Source organism: Micromys minutus (assembly GCF_963924665.1).
Source record: "Micromys minutus genome assembly, chromosome: 32".
Taxonomy (NCBI): Eukaryota; Metazoa; Chordata; class Mammalia; order Rodentia; family Muridae; genus Micromys; species Micromys minutus.
The window spans coordinates 5310278-5336599 of record NC_137967.1 but is presented as its reverse complement, the minus strand read 5'-3'; the positions used below and the strand labels follow the sequence as shown (position 1 = coordinate 5336599).

Below are 26322 nucleotides of genomic sequence, written 5' to 3'. Positions count from 1 at the left end.
GTGAAGGACTGAGATGTGTGCACAGTGCCGCCCAGCAGGCATGGGTGAGGGCGACGGGATTCTCTTGTGCTCTGCTCAGTAACTGGAGGCAGATTCAAAGAGAAGAGAGTTCAGCCGCCTGGGCTCAGCAGGTGAGATCACAGCCTCAGCCTCCTGTGCTAGGGATGGACAAGAGAAGGCCTGTTTGTAATACTAGATGACTCTGAGGTTAAGGCTTGCTTGTTACTGCAGCACAACCCACTTTATTCTGACTGCTGCAGCCATGCCATGCCTTCCTGTCTTCATCTTCTTCCTCCTTTCCTCCACCCCTCACTGCACAGAGCGACACCCCCTTCTTACAGTGCACACAGGAATACCCAGCATGACCTCAAGTTTCACTGGGGTTTTGGTTGCAAAACTGCCTAGAGCTTTGCTTCTGAAGTGATCCATGGACCAGACATACCCTCCAGGATGCAGGTTAGACATTTAAAACTCCAAACTGGCTATGGTGGTACAGGCTTGTCATCCCAGTACCTGTGAGGCTGAGGCAGGAGGATGTCTAGTTTGAGACTAGCCTGGGAAACTTAGCAAGACCTTGTCTGAAGTCAAAGGAGGTAGAATACTTAACCACTGGGTGCAAGGCCCAAGTATTGTCACACTTTTGAGCCTTTTGATTTTTGAGACAAGGTTTCGGTGTGTAGCCCTGGCTGCCTTGAAACTAGCACTGTAGACCAGGTTGGCCTTGAACTCAGAGATGTATCTGCCTCTGCCTCCTGGGTACTGGGATTACAGGCATGCCCCACCACTGCCTAGCTACTTTTTAAGCTTTGAAGGACTATAGAATTCCTATTGCTCTGTATCTCTGCCAACACTTGGAATTGGTGGTGATTTTTTTTTTTAAAGTTGTTCTGTTCAGTGAATGATAAATAATTGTGGGCATTTGAGGTCATCCTTGACTACTGGGTTTTACTATTAGATTCTTATTATTGCTATTTTGGTTTGCTGTTTGCCTCCACATATCCAATCCTGGGATTACCTGTGTGTGCCACCATCCCAAGGCTGTTATTTTGAGACAGGGTCTCGTGTGGTCCAGGCTGGCCTCAAGCTCACTATGTAGCCAAGGATGGCCTCCAGATTCTTCTGCCTCTACCATTCCTGGTTTGTTCTATGTGGAGGACTGAAGTCCGGCTTCATGCATGCTAGGCAGTCAGTCTGTCACTCTACTAACTGAGCCACTGTGAAACCAAAACAGGAGCCACATTGTTACACATTGTTACATTGTCACACATTGTTATTCATTGTTACATGCAGTGCCACACATTGTTGCGCCTTGTTATACATTGCTACACATTCTCATACATTGTTACACATTGTAACACACTGTTGTACTTTGTTACACGTTGTTATTGTTTGGTATTCTGTAAACCCCACCCCTCAGTTACCTGGCAACAGCCAGGCATACCCCACCCCACAGTTACCTTTATAAAGTTATACTTTATTTCATGTTGTTATACATTGTTAAGACTCCACACCTTTCAAGAACAGTTTGTTTCCTAAACCTAATGTATCCTGCAAATCATGATTTTCAACCTTTACTGAACTTGTGACCCCAGGATGGATGACCACCCCTCTGCCTTGCCAGACCCCTGAACCCATGATATAAGCCCTGATGCCCTTCCCACTCTTCTGTGCAGGTGCTAACAGCCAATCATGGGGACAGCTGTTTTCTATCAACCCTAACCCTACCTCATGAAAGAGACCCCAAAAGCTGTGGAGAGGCTGACGCCTCAAAGCTTGGCCCACCCAGTCAGTTTCTGTACCCAGTAGTAAATGCAGGGGCATCTCCTGAAAGTACAGACTTGGGATTTGGGAGTGTCACTTCTCAAAATCAAAGGACGGACCTCGAAACTCTCTGGACTCTACAATGCCTTATCTGCCTGTTATATGGGGGAGGATCAAAGGCCACCTACCATCCCAGGAGACCAGGTAGGGGGGAAAGGAAGGGGGGGGAGGGACACAGGTTAACCTAAGTACTTCGGATTTCACAGGAATGTTCCAGCATTTAGGGGAGGAGTCTGGAGACAAATTTAACAGCCTGCAGGACACATGATGCAGCTGGTAACCTCACCCCCAAAACACAGCAGCCCTGAGGCTGTTAATTTGCAGAATGTATGGGGGGGCCTCAGACCACAGGGATGCTACTTAGCTCAGGCACAGGACCCCAGCTGCTGGGTTCAAGACAGGTGCTGCCCTGATTGACTGATTCCAAGTATGTTTACTGCTTTCTGTGTGCCTCAGCGTGTCCATCTGTGAGTTGGGGACAATGTCATGACTCACCTTGGAAGGCAGAGAGAGGGAGGAACAGAAAACTAGAGAGAGACTGCACAGATAGACACAGACAGACATGCACACATACAGGAAGGAAGGGTCAGAGGGAAAGAGAAAAAGATCGAGGAAGAGGGAGAGAGAGAAAGAGAGAGCCCAAAGAGGCAGAGAAAGCAAGAGATAAAGACAAAGATCCAGAGAATTTGGACCAGTTGGATGAGCCAGAAACAAGCTCAGTGCTTTCCCCCAGCACCACACAGCTCAGCCTGCCTCCCAGTCACAAGCTTGCAGCAGCGAGTGGATACCGTTAGGTCTCAAACCCTACACAAATGGCTGCGGTGCATGCTTAACATCAAGGCAGACCTGGCCATGACGTTCTCCCAGCATCCCTCAGTCCCTACCTGTTACAGCAGTGGCTCTTAACCTTCCTAATGTCCTGACCTTGTAGTGCAGTTCCTCGTGTTATAGTGACACCCAGCTACAAAATTCTCTTTGCTGCTACTTCATAACTATAGTTTCATTACTGCTATGAACCATACTGTAAATGTCTTTATATGCAGGATATCTGATATGTGACCCCTGTAATATGTGATTTGACTCCCAAAGAGGTTTGGACCCCACAGGTTGAGTCACTGTGTTACAGGATCCTTCTGATTGACATTCCTCACCCACCCCACCCCTAAATTTCCCCCAGCTCAGGGACTGGGCTGCCCTTCCCTACCTAATCCAGCTATTTTGGTTACATGGTCTTTTTGTCTACCTTTTACCCTCCTGGCCTCTTGACCAGTCTCTTGGCCCAGGCTGCCCCTCTTGATGGGCAGCCTTCTCCCCTCTCTTTTCCCCCTCTCCCCACATGGCCCAGTTCAGGGTCTTGTTCACTCTGCCTCTGGCTACACCCTCCCTTTTAGCTCCAATAAGCCTTCTCCTCCTGCAGCCATATCTAGTAGTCAAAAGAAATTCCTTTTTCTTTCAGACACCCCCATGCCACCTTAAACACAAAGGCCTTCTGAGCCACCGGTGACTGTACCAGACCATGGCTTTATACTCACAATTTAAGCTTCTCAGAAACCTTTGGCCATACAGCCCAACCCAGGAAAGGCATGTGCCACTGTGACCCCAAGGGCTGGGGTGACTGCCTCATGATAGGAACAGGTGATTGGGGCATGGCCTCCAGTTCCTATCTGAAGTAGGAGTGAAGTGTCTAAGGCAGGTCAAGGCCTTACCTCCACCTTGGCTCACTCCCAGGCTCCAGCCAGTAAACCGTTTTGGTTTCAAGGCTTCTGTACTGTGAAGTGGAACACACACACACACACACACACATGAGAGCCACACCCACAGCTGCAGACACACAGAAGGGAAGTCTTCAGCCTTCAGAAGAGTGGACAGGCATCCCAGTATGTGGGAGGCTGAGGCAGGAAGACTGCCACATGTCTGATGCCAGCCTGGGCTACACAGGGAGTTCCAAGTCGGCTCGAGCTACAGTATGAGACTGTCTCAGAGGCACTCACTCACAGGGCCCGCCTCCAGCTGGGGTCTTCTGCATGGGCAGTGGTTGCTGGCAGGAGAGAGACACAGTCTTCACCTCAGCGGTGCAGCCACCCCAGGGTGCCCATGGGCCTCTAATTAACCCCTTACTCATGATCCTAAAACTAGATTCTCTCGGTCTCCAGGAAATAACAAGGACAGGAAAATAGAAGCGCAGGCTGGAGCGATGGCTCAGTGGTTAAGAGCACCGACTGCTCTTCCAGAGGTCCTGAGTTCAAATCCCAGCAACCACATGGTGGCTCACAACCGTCTGTAATGGGATCTGCTGCGCTCTTCTGGTGTGTCTGAAGACAGTGACAGAGTATCATATACTTAAAAAAATTGTCAAGTAAAAAATTGAGAATGGGCAAGATTTGGTGGTGTACCCCTTCAATCCCAGTATTTGGGTGGTGGCAGAGGCAGGCAGATCTCTGTGAGCTCAAAGCCAACCATCTCTACATAATGAGTTCCTTCCAGGCCAGTGGTCAGGGAGTCATAGTGAAATGCTGATTCGAAAGGAAGAAAGGAAGAAAGATCGCCGACTCCAAGCCCAACAGCATGAGGTCTGACCTTGGGAACCTTATGATGGAGGGAGAAACTGGCTCCTACAAACTGTCCTCTGACCTTCGCAGACATAACGTGGCACACATAAGAGGGAGGGACTAGGGGACGGAGGCTGGGGAATTGGTGCAGTAGGCTGCAGCACACCTGATAAAATCAGTTCAGGTCCCTACGACCCTCATAGAAATCGGATGCTGTGGGGGCGCTCACATCTGTAATCTCAGGGTGGCTCTCCTGGGAGAAGTTGGGGTGGAGACAGGCTTACCTGAAGCTTACATGCCAGCCAGCCTGACTTAATAAGAAGTGAACAAGTGACAAGGCCATGGCCAGTACCCCAGGTCCAACTCTGGTCTATACTCCCAGCCGTGGTACGAGGCTTGGACGAGGGGCTGGGATTGGCTCAATGGGAGAGTTTGAGGGTTCCCGGTTCCCTCCTGTTTCTTCCATCCCCGCAGCTCTCCCCGTTTGTGCTTCAGCTCCCAGAGTGTGTACTTTACAAACCTCACAGATTCTTGGCCACGGAATACCCTGTGGGCTGCCAGGATGAAGGCCAGCTTTTCCACACTCCACCCACACAGCAGTCTTTCCTGTTCATCCCTTTTGAAGCGGGAGGGATGAAGTCGGTCTCTCTAGGACCCAGCTAGAGACAGAGGCAGGTGCGGGGTCAGGACAACACACACTAAAGGCATTTGGTGTGAGGCAGGCAAGAAGGAATGTGGGACGGTTAGAGGAACTTGGCTTGCAGCCCAGCAAGGAGAGAGGGTTACAGTGGACGGCCTGGTGCCAGGGAACTGTATTCCGCCATCGCTCCGGTCCACCATGTGTAGGAGCCAGACACTGGTCTTTAGGGAGCACTGGAAGCCCTTGGGTGGATGGGTGCTATTCATATGGGGGTGGCCATGTTAGTTACCCCAGAGTGTCTTATGGGGAAAGATTGGTAAAGCCTTTTCCAGACCTGGGGTGCGGCTCAGAGGGAAACCACAAATCCTTCTCCAGGGGGATTGGATGCTGGTGTTGATAGTGTGTGCAGCAAGTGTCTGCCATAGCTTTCTTTCCTTGGGCATTGACAGCCTGCAGACTGTGCCCCAGGAGACCTCTCCTACTCAGATGACATAAACCTGACCCCTGGCCCAGCTGTATGCAATAACCCCGCCCCCAAGTTAGACTCTATATAATAAACAGGGTGTGCTTCTGGGACATTCAAGGTCATCTTTGGCTACAAAGACAGTTAGTTCTAGGTTAGCCTAGGCTACCAGACCCTGTCTTAACAAGACACAAAAGAGGAGACAGGTGGAATGAAGAAGCACTTTGAAGGCCGAAGCAAGAGGATTGCCAGAAGTTTCAGGCCAATCTGGGCTACAGAAGACTGTGTCAGCAGAAAAGGGAGGAAGGGAAGGAACTGTCTGTGGGAGGGTCATGAGGGGTGACTCAGCAAAGTAAACGTGACAGGTGCATGCAGATATCACAGTGCCCCCCCTTTTTCCTGGTAACTGAAATAAAAAAAAAAAAAAAAAACCCTAGCACTCAGGAGGCGGAGGCAGGCAGATCTCTGAGTTCGAGGCCAGCCTGGTCTACAGAGTGAGTTCCAGGACAGCTAGAGCTACACAGAGAAACCCTGTCTCAAAGGAGAGAGAAAAATACAGGAGCAACTCCCCAAAACAACTGTTTGCACGTCCCTCCATGGTGTCATGGTTCTCCCTCAGGGTTACAGGGGCAGTTACACAGGGGCCTCCGGTCTCACTTGCAGGAAGCAGACTGTATTTCCATCCTTGGCAGGTTCCCTGGATGAAGTTGCCTGGCATGCTCAGCCAGGGAGGCAGAGGTCCTTGTGCTCACAGATAAGCACCAGAGGAGCCAGGAATGAGAAACGCATGGTCGTCCCTTCAGAGGGAGGGATATATAATCCTTTTCCAGCCAGAAGGCTGAGAGTGCACACGGTTAACGCCCAGTGACCTCTGCACTACCCATGTGGCTGAGACCACACCGGATCCTCCCCCAGACCCTAAAGTGAGCTTGTTTTCTATGTTAATCTATAAAATATCTTTATGGCAGGTGTTATATGTACTGCTGCCCTGGACTCCTCGCCGCCTGACTCTACCTGCCCTTGGGGGTAGGAGGTGAGGTGGCCCAGAATCATTGAGACTGACTACGTGGAGCAGGTGAGAAACACCAGGGGCAGCAAGCTCTCCTGAACGCTCCTGCGAGGTCCTTTAGTACCCTCTGCCCGTTCCCCCATTGGTGCCAAGAAACAGCAGTTTCCGATTGGCTGGCACTGTCTACGTCAGCAAACTTTGCAGGCAGAGATGCTTTTGCGGCTGCACCGCTCCCAGAATTTACGTAGACGTTAACCCACCTTTCCTGATCTACTTTACAAAAAAGAGTTTTGATGGAGCCATGCCCTAAACTTTACTGTGCACACGTGATGGAGTTATTTATCACCAGGAATTTTTTCACTAAGTTTCACTGTGTTTAAACACGCTTAAAAGACACGACTTGAGCTGAGAGTCCTGAAGTTTGACCCCACACCAGTTACTGAGTTGCGTTGAACAGAACTGTCTTCTTGCCTCCCGCGGACCGTTACTCTGCGGGGTGGTCACAAAGACCCCCCACAACCAAGAAATCTCCGAGGTGGCAGGGAAATTGTCACCACATGGCATCTGGGGGGACATCATTAAAAATGACCTGGAAGCTGGGAACATGGCTCAATGGGTAAAGGAGTGTGCCACCAAGCCTAACGACATGAGTTCAGTTCTTGGAGCTCTCAAGGAACGAACTGGCTCCTGTATGTTGTCTTCTGACCTGAACTTACGCTGTGTGGCACCACACACGCCCGTCCCCCCCCCCCCAAATAAACACATTTTTAAAATGTAAAAACAAAAAAAAAAAAAAAAACGTTGTGGAGTTTGTTTTTATTGTTGTTGTGGTTTAGTTTTAGTGTGTGTTTGCTTAGAGCCTTACACAGAGACAAGGTTTCTCTGTGTATCCTTCAATGTTCTGGAACTCTCTATGTAGACCATAGATCTGCCTGCCTCTGCTTCCCAGGTTCTGGGACTAAAGGCGTGTGCAACCGCTGCCCAGAGTTAAAAAAAAAAAAATTTTTTTTTAAATGTTGTGGCTTACTGGAGAGATGGCTCAGCATTTAGGAGAGACACGGGAGATACAGGAGGGCCAGAGGTCAGCTCGCGCCACTCTGTGACAGGCCAAGCAGCCTGAATCCCAGTACCGTAGCTGGAGGAGGCAGGAGGATGCCTGGGACTTGTTAGCTTTCAACCCAGCTGGGAAAATGTGAGGTTCAGGTTCAGGGAGAGCTCCTGCCTCAAAGAATAAAGAGACTCACAGAGGACATTCAGTTCCTCATGCCTTTGTGTCCCACACAGATACACACAGGAGCCCATACATTCACAAACACTAACATAAGTAAAGAAATTCATATTTCTTTTGTAAAGTCGAACCCACCGATTGGCGGGGGGCACAGCAGCTGGAGAGATGGCTCAGTGGTTAAAAGCACACATTGCAAAAATCCTGGTCTCAATTCCCATCACCCATATTGGGCAGTGTATAAACCATCCATAATTACAATTTCAAGGGATCCAACATGCTTTTCTGGCCTCCATGGGCATTGGCAAACAACTATGTTGCACACGTACACATACATGTGTGTGGCTAAAACTCCCTCCCAGAAGTAGATGAAGCAACCTGCCTTCCTTTCTAAGGTCCCAGTGACAAACCAAGGCATAATTCCACTAAGGTCATCTAGACAAACCTTGGTTTCCCTTACCAAGTATAGGTGAAGAGTTACCTTCAGAGGTGGAGGTGCTCCTCCCCTAACAGGCTGCCCCTGAAAAACTTTTAGCCAATGAGGATGAGAGCTTCCCCAAATCCTCACTCATTTATACCCTCTGGCCGCTCCCTGGGGTCACATGCACTGAAGGCATCTGAGGGGCTCCTGACCTTCCACCCCTCCTCGATGAGTCAGCAAGCCCGGCTGGCCCGATCCCTTTGCAAGGGACCACAGCTGAACTCTCCAAGTGGCGCAGCTGTTTGGTTCAAAAGGACAAACACACACAAAACCATAAATAAAGTTGTGGGGTTTTTTTTTGTTGTTGTTTTGTTTTTAATTACATGGGATAGAAAGAACCTTGGAAGGTAACTTTATCCGCAAAACAAATAAAGCCTCCCAATGGGCCCGGGAAGTGACTGCGCACTGGTAAGGGGCCATACACCGCATATGATCTAAAAGACAGGGCTCTCTGATTGAGCAGCTTCAGGACTATGAAAGTTTGGTTTTGTTTTTTATTTGCTTTGAAGAACTGACACTTAGAGCTTCACACCAGCTTAAAAAACAATCTACCACTGAGCCACGCCCCCAGCCCCTCACTGGAGGATTCTAGACAGGGGCTCTACCACTGAGCCACGCCCTCAGCCCCTCACTGGGGGATTCTAGACAAGGGCTCTACCACTGAGCCACGCCCCCAGCCCCTCACTGGGGGATTCTAGCCCCTCAACTGCGGGAACTGGCCATCTTTCTGCCTCAGCCTCCCTGATGCTGGAGTCTAGCTCAGTGTAGGAAATCCTTCAGTTTTCTTTATTGAAATGTAAAATTCTAGGGTGTGGTATCAGGTGATATTTATCTATGTCTTACCAAATCCCTCTTTACCGTAGTCACACCAGAGAAACCAATTCTGGGCCTCCTACCTGGGCCCGAGAGTTCTGGTTTTAGAAGCCGAGCGATCTGTAGCCTTTGTGCAGCTCACTGCCCCGAAAGGGGGACTTTGTTGGCGGAAGAGGAGCAGCATGCACAAGTCAACAGGTTGGCTCCGGTCTCAGCTTGCTAGTCTGCTGGGTAATCTCGGGACCCACAAGTGCAGGCTGTGGGGAGCCAAAGATAGCCAGCGCAGATCAGGGAGAGAATTTAACTAATGTGATCAGCCCCTACTGGTGATATGGCGCAATTACACCCTGAGTGTCCTTGATCATTACTTACTATCTGAATCCCATCTAATTCAGCTCACCTGCTCCGGCTAAACCAGCCACGTCTATTCACTGCAGGAGGGCGATCAGTTGCTATGTATACAAATGCTTAATTTGGTTGCCACCCAGACAAGAGAATTTTCACATCCACCAGCCTCTGTTATGTAAACCTTGCTCCCCGATTTAAAGTTAATTGGTTAATACAAGGCCTGTGATTGGGCAGTAGAGAGAGAAAGGCAGCACTGGAGGATGGAGGGGGGAAGGGCAGGTCTCAAGAGAGAGCACTGGCAGAAGGAAGATCCGGAGAATAGGAGGTCGCCATTAGATGGGATGGACCAGGAACATCCTGACAGATGGAGTGAAGCAGCCAGGGTGAGTCTGTCACTTCCAAGTGACAAAGGGTATATGGTTTGAATATACACGAGAATAGCAGGAAATATGCCCAACCTCGGCTTACGGCTTGTCAATAAAATACCAGGTTCGTGTGCCTTTTATACAGGCTTAGCTAGGGTATATGGTTTCTTTACAGTTCACAACATTATAGTCCCTACAGCTGTAACTTCACTAGCTTCATTAGTGTTAGGTTTGAGGTAGAAGCTGAGAAAACACTGCCTGTAGCTTTGCTGCCCCGCCAATGCTCCAAGAACGGGCTGCCTTACCAGCCCTCACCCCGTTTCCCTTGAACCCACGGAAAAATGACACAGTCGCACAGTTGTTCAATTCCAACCTGCCTTTTACCCAATTGCTGGGCTACTACTCTCTCCTGCCTGGAAAAAAAATGTGCCCTTACATTTTCTTATCTCTGCACCTCCCAGAGATAAGAAAAATGTAAGGGCACATTTTTAGTTGCTAACCTAACTTTAGTTGCTCAGTTGAACCTAGTCCCTGCTAAACACCCTTGACCATGGCCTGTCGGTGCGACCCGGGTGGCCATTCTGTTTCCAGATCTCACATAGCTGGTCAACTTTTCTTCATCAGAAGCATGGCAAGCTCTCTCTCCTCCCTTACATCTCTCCACTTTCTTCATGGGACCTGGAAGTCCCGCCCATTCCTTCTGCCCAGCAATTGGCCCATAGCTTCTTTACTGACAGATCAAGAACCAATTGGGGAACAGGACCTCAGCATCGGCACTACCTCTACTTCAGAGATGGAAGGTTAAAAATTAATGCTTTGTTTTTCTGAGCACTCAGGGAGGCAACTGGTTTGGGATCTGAACCGCGTCCCCAAGGGAGACTGCACAACGTTTTTATAGGATGGGAACGCAAAGAGAGGGGGAGCAGGGTGGTCTGTTGCATTGACCAATCATATTTTGACACAAGGGCATTGAGCTTTATCCATGTGACCTGGTTTTGGGGTCCTTGGTTCAGCTTTTGCCGGCAGGGTTCCCTCCTGGCCTCTGACCTGGAATGTTAGAATGACAAGGGAACAAAGCAGCGGGCAAGCTGCATGTTGTCAGTTTACAACACGGCTTGTGTGCCTCGGTTTATAAAACAGGATTAACAGCATCTTCCCCCCTTACATCCCTTAGTGGTCAGCAGACCACCTGTAGAAGCAGGACAGGAGTTGGGTTTCAGAGCCTAGGAACACGAACTGGGTTGTGGGTCGGCCAGCAAGGTGGACCTTGCTTCCGAGATGTCTGGACTCAGGAAACTGTCTCCTGACATTAGAGGGATGAAATGAGCCTAGTGCAGAGAATGTCGGTCAATTCAACGCTTTGGAGACAAGGCGGGGGGGTGGGGTGTTGCTGTTCACGTCATGTCTGATTGAGCCGTGTAGTAAATTCCAGGCAAGTCAAGACTGCAGAGTGAAACCCTATTGCAAGCAAAAAGGGTTCAGGCAAGATGGCTTAATGGGCACTTGCCACCAGGACTCAAGAGCTGAGCTTGATCCCTGGGGTCCCAGGTGGAAGGAGGGGACTGACTCCCCAGATTTGTCCTCTGACCTCCACAGGCATACCTTCCAATGCAAAAATAGGTGAGTGTAATTTTTAAGAAAAAAGATAACATATTTCCTGGGGAGATGGCTTACCTGTGGGGACCGCTCTGGCAAAGGATTCAGGTTTAATTCCCAGCATCCACACGGCAATTCAAAATCAACTGTAATTCCAGGTCTGGGTATCTGATGCCCTCTACTGGCCTACATGAACATTGCAAGCATATGATACAAAAGCAACTAAACACTCATACAAATGTAGCCTTGGGTGTCCTAGAACTCACTGTGTAGACCAGGCTGTCCTCAAACTCACAGAGCTCCACCTGCTTCTGTCTCCTGAGTGCTAGGATTTAAGGTGTGCACCACCGTACCCACCTGTAAAATTTTTCTTCATTTTTTTCCGTGGGTATGACTGTTTAGTTGCATGTATGCTTGTGATACACACCTTAAATCCCAGCACTTGGGAGACAGAGGCAGGCAGATCTCTGAGTTCGAGGCCAGCCTGGTCTACAGACCTAGTTCCAGGACAGCCAGTACTACACAGAGAAACTCTGTCTCAAAAAGTCCAAAACATAAATTAATAATAATAATAAAATTTGTAGGTACACATGGATGTAGTGCCCAGAAAGACCAGAAGAGGGCGTCGAACTCCTGCAACTAGAGCTACCATGGGGACTTTGCCCCGTGGCAGTACCGTATAGCCAATGAGGTTCATCTGAGTCATGATTATTGCTAATAGAGCTGTCATGTGGTGCTGGGAACCAAAATCAGATCCCTCGGCAAGAACTCCTGATTCCCCCCCTTTCTCCCTCCCTCCCTCTCTCCTCCCTCCCTCTCTCCTCTTTTGCTCTGTCTCCCAGTCTCTTTGTCTCTGTCTCTCTCTCACATGGTCCAACTTTTAAAGAGCCTTTCACACTTCCCCCCTCCTCATAATAAAATTATTGCCTTAGATCCTCTTTCTGGTGTAATCTCCTAGTGGCACATCTTGGTCCAGACGTGCTGAGGTACCTTTCTCTGCTTAGCCTAACGCTGAAGACCTGATGAGCCATCCTACTGGCCGCTTGAACTTTTAAAACTGGAGTTAACAATTAGGTCAGGTACTGCCCACCTGTAACCACTGCTATCCGGAGGCTGGGACAGGAGGGTCGGGAGTTCAAGGCCAGCCTGGGCTGTGTGACCCACTATCTTAGAGGAGGAATAGGAAGAGAGGGAGAGCTGGAGAAAGGAAAAAGAGAAAAAGAGGAACTGGGGGTGGGTCTGGGAGCAGGAATATGATCGAAATACATTGCATGCATGCGAAATTCTCGAAAATTATTTTTTTCAAAAAGAATTTCGAGACAAGGTCTCATTATATAGCTCTGGCTGTCCTAGCACTCGCTAATGTAGCCCAGGCTGGCCTAGAACTCACAGAGATCTGCCTTGTCTCTGCCTCCACAGAGCTGAGATTAAAGACGTGCCTGGCCTAACAATTAGTAAAATATTTTAAGAGAGAAAGAGGAGAAAGAAAGAAACGCAGGGAAGAAGGCAAGCAAGTCTGTTGAATTGGTAAATTTAAACAACTTCAGTATTTCTCAGTCTGACTAGGGGTTAGAACTGCACCCAGCAGGTGCTGAATAAATATGTTAAGTGTCTGGATTCCAGAGCTCCAGGTACAGAGCGTTCTGGGGCCTCCCCTGTGATGTCACAAAGTCCCCACCATGTCTTTGGCCTTGACCCTGGTGCTTCTGTGCGGCCTGGGCCGCCCGGGGGCCTGGGGCTGCCTGCAGTGCGACGAGACGGTGCTAGATGCGCTCAGCGAGCTGCGCGAGGCCATCATCACCAAGCGCTTCCACGTGGAAGGGCTCCAGGCGCGCGCACAGGCCCTGCTGTTGAGCATGGAGGGCCCTTTCTTCAGGGATTACGCGGTGGACGCGTTCGTGGGGAAAGTGGGTGTGTGCTTGGATGCGTGGGGGAGAGGCCCGGGTAGCTGTGGGCCTTCTGACGTGACACGACCTCCCTTCTGGTCTACAGACCTGGATCAACTGGAAAAAGTGGCAACATCCTTCAAGAACCAAACCCAGTATATAAAGGCTAACTCTAGGACAGGTGGGAGACCCTTAGGCCACACCTCCTGGCCATCTTTCCCACACTCTCTCGTGTCTTTCCCCTGGTTAGCTAACAGAGGCATGTGTCCTTTTGAGAAAAGGTTGAGAGGGAGAAACGCTGAGGCTCAGAGAAGCCAGGTAACCTATCCAAGGTCGCACAGAGTCGGGACACTCACCCTTCTGTCTTCTTGTGTTTCTCAAACACTGCGATTTTATAAATGGGGGTTTTTTTGGCAGTGCCTTGCTGAAAGACTACATTTCCCAGCCTCCTTTGCAGACTATAGACCTCATTTCAATGGTATAAGAGGTGGCATCCCATCTCCCTCTGTAGGCATTCTGGCTATCTACCCCTTCGCGGTGAATAAACATAGTCCCATCTGAGGTCAGACCAAGCTTCTCTGTCTCTCTACAGCTGTCTTGCTCGCTTGCTTGTTTTTAATTAATCTAACATTTGTGATAATCTTCCACCTGTCATCCTGGTCACTCGGGAAGCCGAGGCAGGAGGACCATGACTTTGAGTCCCTCCCTAATTAAGAGTTCAAAGCCAGTCTCGCGGCTCTTGAGAGGCGGATATGCAGCTGTTTCTAAGTACCAGGGTTCACAGGAAACAGCCGTTATTCGTGCACAAACAAGTCCACACACATACTTTAAGTCTCAAACACTTGGGAGCCTCCCAGAATTCAGATTCCTTCTGGACACTCATCGGGTCGTTTCTGCAAAGAACCAAAATGAAAACCTTTAGTTTTTTCTATCTGAAGCACTATTTAAATTTTTATGAGTATGGGTGTTTTGATCCCCCCCGCCCCCGCGCGCGCATGTATTATGTGCCATTTGTGCATGCAGTACCTATGGTGGTCAGAAGAGGGCGTAGGATCCCCTGGAACTGGCGTTTCGGGTGTGTTTGTGAGCTACCATGTAGGTGCTGGAAATGGAACCTCCGTTCATTACAAGAGCAGCCAGTGCTCTTAGCCACTGAGTCATCTCTGTACCCCAGTTTGACAACCCTGTAAGTGGTTCAAGGTTAGCTGACGACAGCATCTCTTCCCTCCTCAGATGGTCCTCTGCTGGAAGACCTGGTGAGCTTCAGGGAGCATGCCATCAAGGAGCTAAAGATAGCATTAAGGGACTACAAAATGAAAGGTGCAGCCCCTTCCCCCCCACCCAGTCCCTTCCCTCCGAAAAGCACTTCTGTGACTCCCAACATCCCCATCTTGCCAACATTCCTTCCCCAGATTTGCCCCTTCTCTCCCTCATCCCCTTTCCAATTAAATTCTCAAGCCGCAGTGTCTGCACGTCACTCATATCTGCTTTCTTCTCTTTCAGCCTGCGACCACAAAACTTGTCGTGAGTCCTACTTGTCCTACTCACCCTCCCACATCTGTCCCCCATTCCTCTCAAGCCAAACCTCAATGCCGTGTTCACTTCACCACAAAACCATGAACCCCCGGTCATCAAGGGAGGGTGGTTTGCTGTGAGTGCATGCATAGTATATGTGTGTGTGCATTTGTATGCTCACATGCTAGTGTGCATGAATGTTTGTGAGAGCACAGGTGGGCATGCATGAGGCCATGTGTGTGTGTGCACATGCATGAGTTTGTGTGCGTATGTGTATCTGCACATATGTGTTAGTGTACATGCACAAGTGTGTACATGTGTGTGCACATATACATGCGTGTACATGTATGTGTGTGTGTGCTCACGTGCACAAATGTGCACATGTATGCTTGAATGCCTCTGAAAGCCAGAAGAACAACCTTGGGCATGATGCACCAGTAGCCATCCACCATGTTATTTTCAGTTATTTTTTAAGTTGTATGAATGAGTGTTTGCATGTATGTATGCATGTATGTATGCATGCATGTATGCATGTATGTATGCATGTATATGTGTACACCACATGTGTGCCATGTTCCCCTGGAACTGGAGTTGCAGATGGCTGTGGACCACAATGTGGGGCTGGGATCTGAAAATTAGTAAAGTTTTTGAACTATTGAGCCATCTCTTCAGCCCCATACCGGATTTTGAGAGTCTCTTGGCGTCATGAAGCTCACTGACTAGGCTGGCTGCCCAGTGAGCCCGGGGGCTCCCTCTGCCTCTTCCTCAGAGCTGCGACTACACACACTACCACCTCCAACTTTTCTGTTCGAGAGATTGAACTTGAATCTTTATTTTTACAAGGCAGCCATCTTGTCCACTGAGCTACCTCTGCCTCACTTCCTCCCATAGCTTCTTACAAGGTCTCACTCTGTAACCCATGCTGACCTGGAACTCATGACAATCCTCCTGCCTCACCCTTAATAGTACTGGTATTTCATGAGTCACCAAGACAACCTCAAGACTTGCTTTGGGTTTGTTTGTTTGTTTGTTTGAGACAGGGTTTCTCTGTGTAGCTTGGGCTGTCCTGAACTCACTTGATAGACCAGGCTGGCCTAGAACTCACAAAGATCCTCCTGATTCTGTCTCCAGAGTAATGGATTAAAGGTGTGCACCATAACCACCCAGTTTGTTGTTTTATATTTTATTTTATTAGGGGGGTGTGTGCTCAGCACACATGTGGAGGTCAGAGGATAACTTGTTTCTCTCCTTCTTCCCTATGGCTCCCTGGGTTTGAACTCAGGTCACCAGACTTGTTGGCAAATGCCTTTACAAGATGTGCCATCTTGCTGACTCTTCAAGAGTTGCTTTTTGAGGACTAATGAGAATGATTACAGCCTTTGAGCTGGGGGCCTCAGGAAATCTGTAACTGTGGGAACCGGTGTGTATGTGGCATTTATACTGGTCTCTGAGACTAGTGCACCTCTCGGAAAGTTTTGTTAGCCTGGAATGATACCTGTGGCTGAAGTCTACATGCAGGTGAGGGCAGGAACAAGATAAGGCAAGGCCTGTGATTGGGCGGTGAAAAAGGCAGGTGCAGAGTTGTTTGAGAAGCAAGAGAGATAGTGAGAGGGGAGAAGAAACCAAGATGGAGGAGAAGGATGACCCAGCCCCATGTGGCTTTAAGTAGCCACAGGTAGCTATGAATATCTTATAAGGGATGGATAATTACAGGACAATTTGTCTAAGTGGGCAGTTAATATCAATATCAATTGGTTCTTAGTTTACTGTGTGGACATTTTATTGAGTGAGAATTTACTGATATAAATCTGATTGATAAATTACAAGCTTCTAGAGTTTTGATTTTTGTCAGGTTACTGGGAATTGTAACCATAACCACAGTGGGGGGTGGATGCTGGGAATGTGAGCAGGGTTCCCAGCAGAGTCACAAGAGGGTGGTCACTGCTGGGGCCAGAGAGTAGCAGAAGTTGTCGTGACCTGGTGCCTGGTCATTTTATACATTTTTTATTATTTGCTGCTACAGATAGCCAACACAGTTTCCTTTGATTCAGTAGAGGGCATGAGTGTGTAACTCACTACAAAGGGATTCTGGGACCTATCTGCACAGGAAGAGGAGGAGTCATGTGAATCTGTAGCATGCCCACCTTTGTCAGAGGAGGCTGGAAGACCAGATCTCAAAATTAATAAATGTTGAGGCCAATTGGGTGGCTCAGAGGGTAAAGGTATTTGCTTGAAAAAAAAAAAAAAAAAAAAAACCAAAAAACTTGACAACCTGAGTTCTGTCCCACAAGGTTGGAGGACAGACTCCTCCAAATTGTTCCTTCTCCTCCATTCATGTACATCCCTGTGAATAAGCACACACAGGAAATGCATGAAATATTAAATGACAGTAACAAAAGAGTGTTTGAAGTTAAGTGTCTACAGATGGGAAGAGGCAGGGTTGGCCCAGATCTACCACAGAAGCTACTGACAGGCTGAGGCAAAAGAATCACAAGTTTAAGGCCAACTTAAGTAATGTAGCAAAAGCCTGTCTCAGGATTAAAAAATAAATAAATGGACTTGTAGTGTAAACCAATGGTAAAGCCTCTGCCTAGAATCCCCCAGTGAGGGGCTGGGGGCGTGGCTCAGTGGTAGAGCCCCCTGCCTAGTATCCTCCAATGAGGGGCTGGGGGCGTGGCTCAGTGGTAGAGCCCCTGCCTAGAATTCTCCAATGAGGGGCTGGGGGTGTGGCTCAGTGGTAGAGCCCCTGCCTAGAATCCTCCAATGAGGGGCTGGGGGCGTGGCTCAGTGGTAGAGCCCCTAATACTCAAGACTCTCACTTTAACCCTTAGTGTACACACCCCTAAATATTCTGTGATCAGAACATTCGGTCAAATGACCTATGGAAGTTCCATTTAATCTTTCTTTCTTTTTATTATACTAAAGAACAGATTTTATTATTTTCCCAGAACACTAAAATAGCCCAGCATAGTAATTTAGGATACAGTAAAAATGACATATATAGTCAGCTCCCTCCCCCGTTTAATCTTTCAAAAGCCATTTCTCATACGGACTGCACACATTCGCTCAGGGCAGCGGCTCCTGCAACACTCAGAGAGAGGCCCAGGGGACCCCACCTTCTTTTTCCCTTGTTTCCCCTCCATCTCCCTCCCCCGTTCTTGCCAGTTCTTGGGGTCTGCTTTTCTCCACGTTTCCCTTTCACCCCACCCAGACACGTTCAAAGAGGAGGTCCTGGACTGTTTATATTGCGAGAAAACCATTTCCAAGTGCATCAGGAGAAAGTATTGCTCTGGTAAGCTGTGGGTCTGGAGAAGCCAGGGGTGGCTATGAGAGAGAGCCATGTCCCTGTAGAGTGGTTTCAAGGTCCCCACAGACTTTGTTTCTGTTAGAGTCCTTGTCTCAAGGCTCTCCATGAGCACTTGGGAGGCTGAGGCAGGAGGATCTGTAGTTCGAGGTTAGCCTGAGCTACCTAGCTCCTGTGTCTAGCCTTATCACTCAGGATGCAGACCTGCCCTCCTGACCATTGCTCTGCTCTTCCTCCTCCTTTGGGCTCCCCTCCCTTTATTCAGGTCTCAAGGCCTCTCAGTGACACTTCCCGAAAGGTCATTTTGCATTGAACTGCAATGTTCCTCCGCTGGTTTACTCGTTTTAGTCTTTGCTGGAGATTTTATTCTATGTTTTAACTATTTTTACTGGAGTTGCATATGGTTGTGAGCCACCATGTGAGTGCTGGGAATTGAACTCAGGTCCCCTGGAAGAGCAGCCAGTGCTTCTCCCCACTCACTAGGCTATCTCTCCAGCCCCTCTACCTTCATCATTATCATCGTTGCCACAGTGTTTGTCTTAGTTGGTGTTCTCTGGCTGTGAAGAGACACCATGACCACAGCAACTCTTGGGGACAAAAAGCACTTAACTAGGGTTCAGTGTTTCAGAGCTTTAGTCCATTATTAGCATTTGGGCCACATTCATCCAAACCACCACATTGCACTCCTTGGCTGCAGTAGGCTTGTAGTCATACCATAATGCAAAATGCATTTAGTCCAACTTCAAAAAGTCCCCAGAGTGTATCACAGCTTCAACTCCATTTGAAAGTTCAAAGTCTCTTCTGAGACTCACACAATCTTTTAATTGTGAGAACCAAAATAAAAAAAAAAATAGATCGTGGGTTTCAACATACCATGGCAAAGGATTGAAATCCCAAACGGGAGGGAAGGGAACATAATAAGGAAATACTGGACCAAGGCAAGACGGAAAACCAGCTGGGCAAACTCCAAATTCTGCATTTCCGTGTTTGATGTCAAAGCGGTCTTCAGATCTCCAACTCCCTTCAGCTCTGTTGACTGCAGCACACTTCTCTCCCCACCCAAAAGATTTATTTAGTTATTACATATAAGTACATTGTGGCTGTCTTCAGACACACCAGAAGAGGGCGTCAGATCCCATTACAGATGGTTGTGAGCCACCATGTGGTTGCTGGGATTTGAACTCAGGACCTCTGGAAGAGCAGTCGGTGCTCTAACCACTGAGCCATCTCTCCAGCCCAGAATGGGCTTTTTGAATCCCCCAGGTCCACCTCCAATGACACAGTCCTCTGAGAATGCCACACTTTCTAATCCCTTCACACAGTGCCACTCCATGGTGACCAATTATTTTATGAGCCTTTGGGGACCATTCTAATTCAGACCACTACAGTCTTTAAGAAAGAACCACAGGGATCTGCCTTCTCCCATGCAGAACATGTTGGTTGCTCTAAGGACATGGTCCCCTATAACCACAATGGTCTCTTGAAAACAGATAAGTTCCCTGTGTGTGTGCGTGGCATGTGTGGACATGTAGCTGGGGAGAGAAACATGCACAGGCCAGAGGAAGACTCCAGGTATTTCCCACCCCCCTCCAACATGCTCACTTGAGAGAGGGTCTCTTGCTGGATCTAGAGCCTGACTGGTTTCTAAGTCTTAGCCGTCTGTCTCAGCCTCCCACAGCCCTGGGGTTAGAGGTGTGTTGATACCCAGCTTTTTGCATAGGCTCTGAGATTCGAACTCAGGACCTCATGTTTGAGTAGCCAGCATTACCTACCTACTGGCTCGCGTCCTCAGCAACGCCAGACAATGTCACACCTGCCCACCAATGCCCCTAATTGTCACCTGCATCTTTTCCGCAGCTGATGATTTATTCTGATTAGGACCCAACAAAAGGACTCGCCTGCTCAGTTTTGGGGTTCTGGCTTGTTTGTTTAGTTTTTTTGGTTTTTGATTTGTTGAGACAAGATTTCCCAACGTAGACCAGGCTGGCCTCAAACTCACATAGATCAGCCTAATGGTGTGCGCCATCTTTCTTGCCTCCCTCCCTTCTACTTCCTCCTCTCCCGTTTTCATTGTTTTTCCCCTCATTTTCTCCCCCACCTCATTTTTTAAGAGATAAAGTTTCATTCTATATAGCCCAGACTGCCCCCGGCTCAGAGTAGTCCTCCTGCCTCAGTGTCCCAAGTATTCTGATGACAGTTGTGAGCCATGACACCCAACTCTTTTTCTTGGGTTTGGGTCTAACGTCTTGCCTCCTCACAGCCAACAAGAAGTGTGGTTCACTTAGCCCTTGGTTTGGGGTGTCACTGGGACAGGCTGGGCTGCAGTGTTCTCCCTAGGTGAATGGTACTTGGGAGTCTGCTCCATGAGCTGGGTGGGGGCCCCCGAGCTGGAGAGGTGGAGGAGGTTTCCGAGGACAATGGTTTGAAGCTGAGTTTCACTTCTCCCTGTCTAGAGAATGGGCAGGCCCGAATGGCTCTGAAGTTCCAGGCTGACAGCAAACAGAGAAACATGGTGTTGGTGGGGGACTTGGTGACTGTGGGACTGGCCGTCATAACCTTCTTGGTCATCCTGCTCGCGTGAGTTACTCCAAAACCCCTTTGTTTCCAAGTCACTCGGACATGAACACCTGCCGTCTGTGGCGGTCCACTACTATGGCCCCGGCACTTGGGAGGCTCGAAGCAGGAGGATGGGTCTAAGTTCAAGGCCAGTCTGAGCTACACAGAAAGATGCTATCTCAGAAAGTGGGGGGGTAGGGCTTAGTTGGTGGGGTATTTAGTGCCTTGAATGCTCAAAGTTGTGGGTTCAGTTCCCAGGTTTGGAGGAAACAGGTGTGACGTCACACATTTGCCTTTGTGCAGCGTTTAGGAGGTGAAGGAAGACAAGTCACATGTTCATGGTCATCATTGGCTGAATAGTGAGTTTGAGGCTAGCCTGAGCTACAGTGAGACCCCATCTCAAAAAAGAAAGACAGAAATGGGACTGAAAGTGAGAAAGGAAGACAAAAAAGATGGGTGCGTAAAAGAATCTTTGATGTCCCCGTCACTATGCCCTTCTGTTCCTTGTCCTTTGTCTCTCCTGCCCTCTCTCTCTCTTTATTTTAATTTTATTTTTATGAGTACTCTCTTTTTATTTTTTATTATGAGTCTGTCCTCAGACTCACCAGAAAAGGGCATCAGATCCTATTACAGATGGCTGTGAGCCACCATGTGGTTGCTGGGATTTGAACTCAGGACCTCTGGAAGAGCAGTCCCTCTTCCCTCTCTTTTAAGACTGTTGTTGTTGTTGTTTTGAGGCAGGGTTTCACTAGGTAGCCCTGGCTATACTCTAACTCACTCTGTAGACCAGGCTGGCTCAAAGGCATGCGTCACCACTGCCAGCAAAACATTATTTTTAAATGTATATTTAATAATTTATGTATGTGTGTGTGTGTGTTCGTGGGGAGTGTGTGCATATGAGTGCAGAGCTCATAGGGGCCAGAAGGAGTAGGAGGATTCCTGTGAGGTGGAGTTGAAGTAATTGTGGCCACCATGTTGGCACTGGGAACACAGCTGACTTCTCTGTAAGACCAGTAAGTGCTTTGAATCCCGGAGCTCCAGCATAACTGATTCTCTCTTTCCCTTATCTTCTCTCTCTCTCCTTCCCTCCTCTCCCCATGTCTGTCATTTTCTCTCTCTCCCTCACCCCTAAATCACAAAGCTGCAAGGGTCCCCAGCTTTCCCTCCTATGTTTGTGGGTCCCTTCTTCCATTAAAAGCAGGAAGAAGATGAAGGATAAAAATGAAGAGGAAGAAGAGGGAGGAAGAGGAAGAAGAAAAAGGAGGAGGAGGAGGAAGAGGAGGAGGAGGAAGAGGAGGAAGAGGAGGAGGAGGAGGAGGAGGAGGAGGAAGAAGAAGAAGAAGAAGAAGAAGAAGAAGAAGAAGAAGAAGAAGAAGAAGAAGAAGAAGAAGAAGAAGAAGAAGAAGAAAAGCCTTTAGTCCCAGTACTCAGGAGGCAGAGACAGTTAGCTCTCTGAGAGTTCAAGGATAGCCTGGTCTACATAGTTCCAGAACAACCAAGGCTATATGATAAGATCTTGTCTGAAGCACAAAGAATGGATATGCTGGTCACACCAAGGCTTGTCTAGCCAGAGTGTCATATATTTGTTACCAACATTGTCATTAATACATCCATCTGTTAGACATTTCTGAGATAGAACACTATGTAGACCTGGCTAGTCTGGCTCAATATGTAGACCTTGCTACTCTGCAAGTCACAGAGGTCCACCTGCTCTGCTCTCCAGCACTGGGAATAAAATCAGATGCCACCATGCTCAGTAGTTAATTTTTTTGGGACAGGGTCTCCTGTACCCCAAGCTAATCTGGAATTCCTTATCTCCTGCCTCAGACTTCTTAGGACTGAGATGACAAGTATTAACCTGGCATTAATGATGAAACCTAACAGCTCATGGTACATAGCCAGGGCACACAGGAGAGAGACCTCTCTCTACCTAGGAGATTGCTTAGAGCCATGGAAATTTATTCTTGGGAAGAATGGGGGCATGGCTCAGAGGGAGAGCCCTTGCCTAGAATCCCCCAGTGAGAAGCTAGGAGTGTAGCTTAGCAGTAGAGCATCTGGCTCTACCAGCATATGGCTGGGAGGTAGAGTATGTCTGAAGCCTATATATTCAGTCCTCTTCTCTTGAAGTTATTATCTAAGGGCTGTCCAGATGGCTCAGTGAATAGTCACCTGAGGAGCTCCCTAGGAGACCCACATGGCTAGACATCTTATATTATCAGCTGGCAAAGGAGACACTGAGAATGGATTGCTTATCCCACACCTGTCTCATCTGGCAACACTGGAAATTCCTTGGTGTGTATCTTCCAGCTGAGGTTTGCCTCTGACTTCATGTAACTGGAGCCTTCGGCCGGCAGATTCCAAATGGCTGGGTCGGCCACGCCCCCCCTCGAGCAAACAGAGAGATCTTTGGTAGGTAGGAAGGAAGATATTCTCACCATGATGGGAATGTTGGGAAGATTAAAGTATTGCAGCCTCGGATTGGTGACTAGAGATTTGAATCTAAACAAGAACCTGGCATTGGGTAGGGGCAATGGGCAGGTCCCGTCAAGGTGTGGTTGACTGAGCCAGTAATCAGACCTGCTTCTGCAGGTTGGTGTGAAGTCCAAATGCTTGAGGGAACAAGCGTGTTCCCATGAGGTCAGGACTGATCATGTGAGCTCATCCTGGGCTGATCTATTTATTTTTTATTTTTATGTAAATTACATTTTGTTGTTGTTGTTGTTGTTGTTGCCTACATATAAGTTTGTATACCATGTGCCTGCCAGAAGACAGCGTTGGATCCCCAGGGCTGGAGTTACAAATGCTTCTGAGCCACCATATAGGTGGAGGGAATCAAATAGCTCTCTCTCCAGCCCACCCATCCCTGCCGTGTTTCTGTTATCCATGGAGACTAAGGGCTTAGGACAATCACAAGACCTTTATGCTGGTCTGGAATAGGATTCTGGCAATAAGGTATAACAGTTGTTCTTAGCTTTGTGTCTTCAGTTTGTAAGTGGGAAAGAGAGGCGGGTCTGCCCGGATTCTGGGTAGGTGGTCCCCGTGCCCAGGTAAGTAGGGGGGCAGGTGAGAACTGAAGGCAAGGATCCCAGGCTTCCCTCTTACTTTTTGAACTTTCTTGCTTTGATTTTAGGGGGCAGGGTCCCAGGTTAGTAGCCCAAGTTCAGTCTCATGGTGTAGCTGAGATTGACCTGAAACTCCTGATGTTCCTGGCTCCAGCCCCGCAGCGCAGGTTTGCAGGTGTGCACCACCACACCTATGTCATGTAGAGGTGGGGGTGGACTCCAGTCTCCCGTGTGCTAGGGAGTCCTTGTCCCACCACATCACATCCACAGCCTCATTTCGCTGTTAGTTTGGGTCCCAGCCAGGGACATCTAGGTTCCCGTTCATTGGTAGGTGTTTTGTTTTCTCTCTGAGACACACTGAGGTCTTGCCTTTCTCATATAATGACCCCAGTGTTTAGATGCAGGCAGAATCTAAACCCACAGTGGTGGCAGCTTGGCTTAATCACACCAGCAAAGATTGTTTCCAAAAGGGCCCCTTGGGCAGAAGCTGGGGAGTGGAAAGTGGGGAACATAGCTTTGGGGGGGTTCTGTTCAGTCATGGTACTCGGCCTCTGTCCTTTGGTTATTTCTCCTTCTGTCCATCCATCCTTGCTCCTGGTTCCCTTGATTCCATATTCTCCAAGTCTTAACCAGAAACAATGATATCTCTGGCTGAGCCTCTGATGTGTGGGGTCAATTCTAGCCTCTGGTTTCCCCCATCTTGTGATTCATCAATCTATCTGATCTATTATCCCCTATCTATTCATCTACCTACATATTAATCTATCATCTATCTAGTTAGCTATCCTTTATCAATATATTCATGTATTGTCTAGTTAGCTGTCATCCATCTGTTTGTCTGTCTATCCATCCATCCACCCATTCATCTATCTATCTATCTGTCTGTCTGTCTGTCTGTCTGTCTATCTATCTATCATCTATCTATCTATCTATCTATCTATCTATCTATCTATCCATCCACCCATTCATCCATCCATCCACCCATTCATCTATCTATCTATCTATCTATCTATCTATCTATCTATCTATCTATCATCTATCTATCTATCATCTATCTATCTATCTATCTATCTATCTATCATCTATCTATCTATGTATCTATCTATGTATCTATCTATGTATCTATCTATCTGTCTGTCTGTCTGTCTGTCTATCTATCTATCATCTATCTATCTATCTATCTATCTATCTATCTATCTATCTATCCATCCACCCATCCATCCATCCATCCACCCATTCATCTATCTATCTATCTATCTATCTATCTATCTATCTATCATCTATCTATCTATCTATCTATCTATCTATCTATCAATCCACCCATCCATCCATCCACCCATTCATCTATCTATCTATCTATCTATCTATCTATCTATCTATCTATCATCTATCTATCTATCTATCTATCTATCTATCCATCCACCCATCCATCCATCCATCCACCCATTCATCTATCTATCTATCTATCTATCTATCTATCTATCTATCTATCTGTCATCTATCACCTCTATCATTTTCTATCATATACCATATCTATCTCTCATCTCTATCATCTCTCATTTTTCCTATCTACCTACCTATCTATCGTGTGTGTGTGTGTGTGTGTGTGTGTGTGTGTGAAGTGTAGCACATGAATACCAAGACAGGCCTGTGGAGGTCAGAGGAACTCTCTAGGGTCTGTTCTTCTTGCCGTCAACCATGCGTACCCTGAGGATCTGATCCAGGCCGGCAGACTTGTCGGCAGCTTTCTTTACCTAATGAGCCATCTCATAACTCAAATGTTTAGATTTTTTTGAGATATGGTCTCACTCTGTAACCAAGGCTAGTCTGGAACTCAGGGCAATCCTCCTGCCTCAACTTCCCAACTGCTATAGCAACAGACATGCACCTGACCCACTTTAACCTTCTTCCTTTTCCTTCTGACCAGGGCTTGTATATACAGGCAAAACCGAAAACTCCTGCTGAAGTAGGCCAGTGACTTCTACGTTTGTAAAATAAAAATATATTTAATAAAACCTGTATGAATTCTTTAATGTCTGTACATTCCCTATGGACACTTGACCCTTTGGTTTTAATAAGTGCTCTCTCTGTATGTAGTTCTGGACATTAAACATTCCACCTCTGAGCTGCATACCCAGTTCTTTTTACCTTTTTTGGGTTGGGGAAAGCTGTCTTTTTTTTTTTTTTTTTTTTTTTTTTTTTTTTTTAGGACATGATGTCATGGCTGGTGTTGTCAACTTGACAGAATCGCGAACCTCGTGTGAGATGAGCATTGATGTGACAGGCGTCTTGAGTGCATACACTGAGGTGTTTAGAATTGCCGGCTGTGGGTAGCACCATCCCCCTGGATGAGATCCTGGGCTGTGTACGTGGAGAAAAGAGCTCAGCGACAACAAAAAAAAAAATAAACCCATTGAAAAGAAATAAAAAGAAACAAGAGGAAGGACGGACGGAAGGAAATAAGAAGGGAGATGAGAGAAAGGCAAGCAGGGAGGGAGGGAGAGAAGAGAAAGGAAGCGAAAGAAATGGAGGGAGGGAAGCAGTTGACATAGTTCAGAGCATCTCGGCGCTTGCTGGAAACTATATTTCCCAAAGGTCTCTGCTCTCGCGTGAGTGTCTGTGACCATGGAGTTCTGTGCAGTTTTCTTAAAGGCTGGGGAAAAAGTGTATATAAACACCAACTTCCGAT

General features: G+C 47.9%; 1 protein-coding gene across 2 annotated transcripts; it reads left to right on the top strand.

The window, feature by feature from the left end:
* Positions 1-12989: 12989 nt before the first annotated feature.
* IZUMO2 (IZUMO family member 2) lies at positions 12990-25603 on the top strand (the record flags this gene model as incomplete). 2 transcript variants are annotated; one of them, XM_080908815.1, is made up of 7 exons in its annotated part: positions 12990-13221; positions 13303-13377; positions 14430-14516; positions 14700-14720; positions 17923-18003; positions 20469-20592; positions 25561-25603. In XM_080908815.1, the coding sequence occupies 7 exons, from the start codon at positions 12990-12992 to the stop codon at positions 25601-25603; spliced, it is 663 nt and encodes a 220-aa protein (XP_080764941.1). The 2 variants fall into 2 exon arrangements, with proteins under 2 accessions (XP_080764941.1, XP_080764942.1); XM_080908816.1 differs by lacking the exon at positions 17923-18003.
* Positions 25604-26322: the final 719 nt, after the last annotated feature.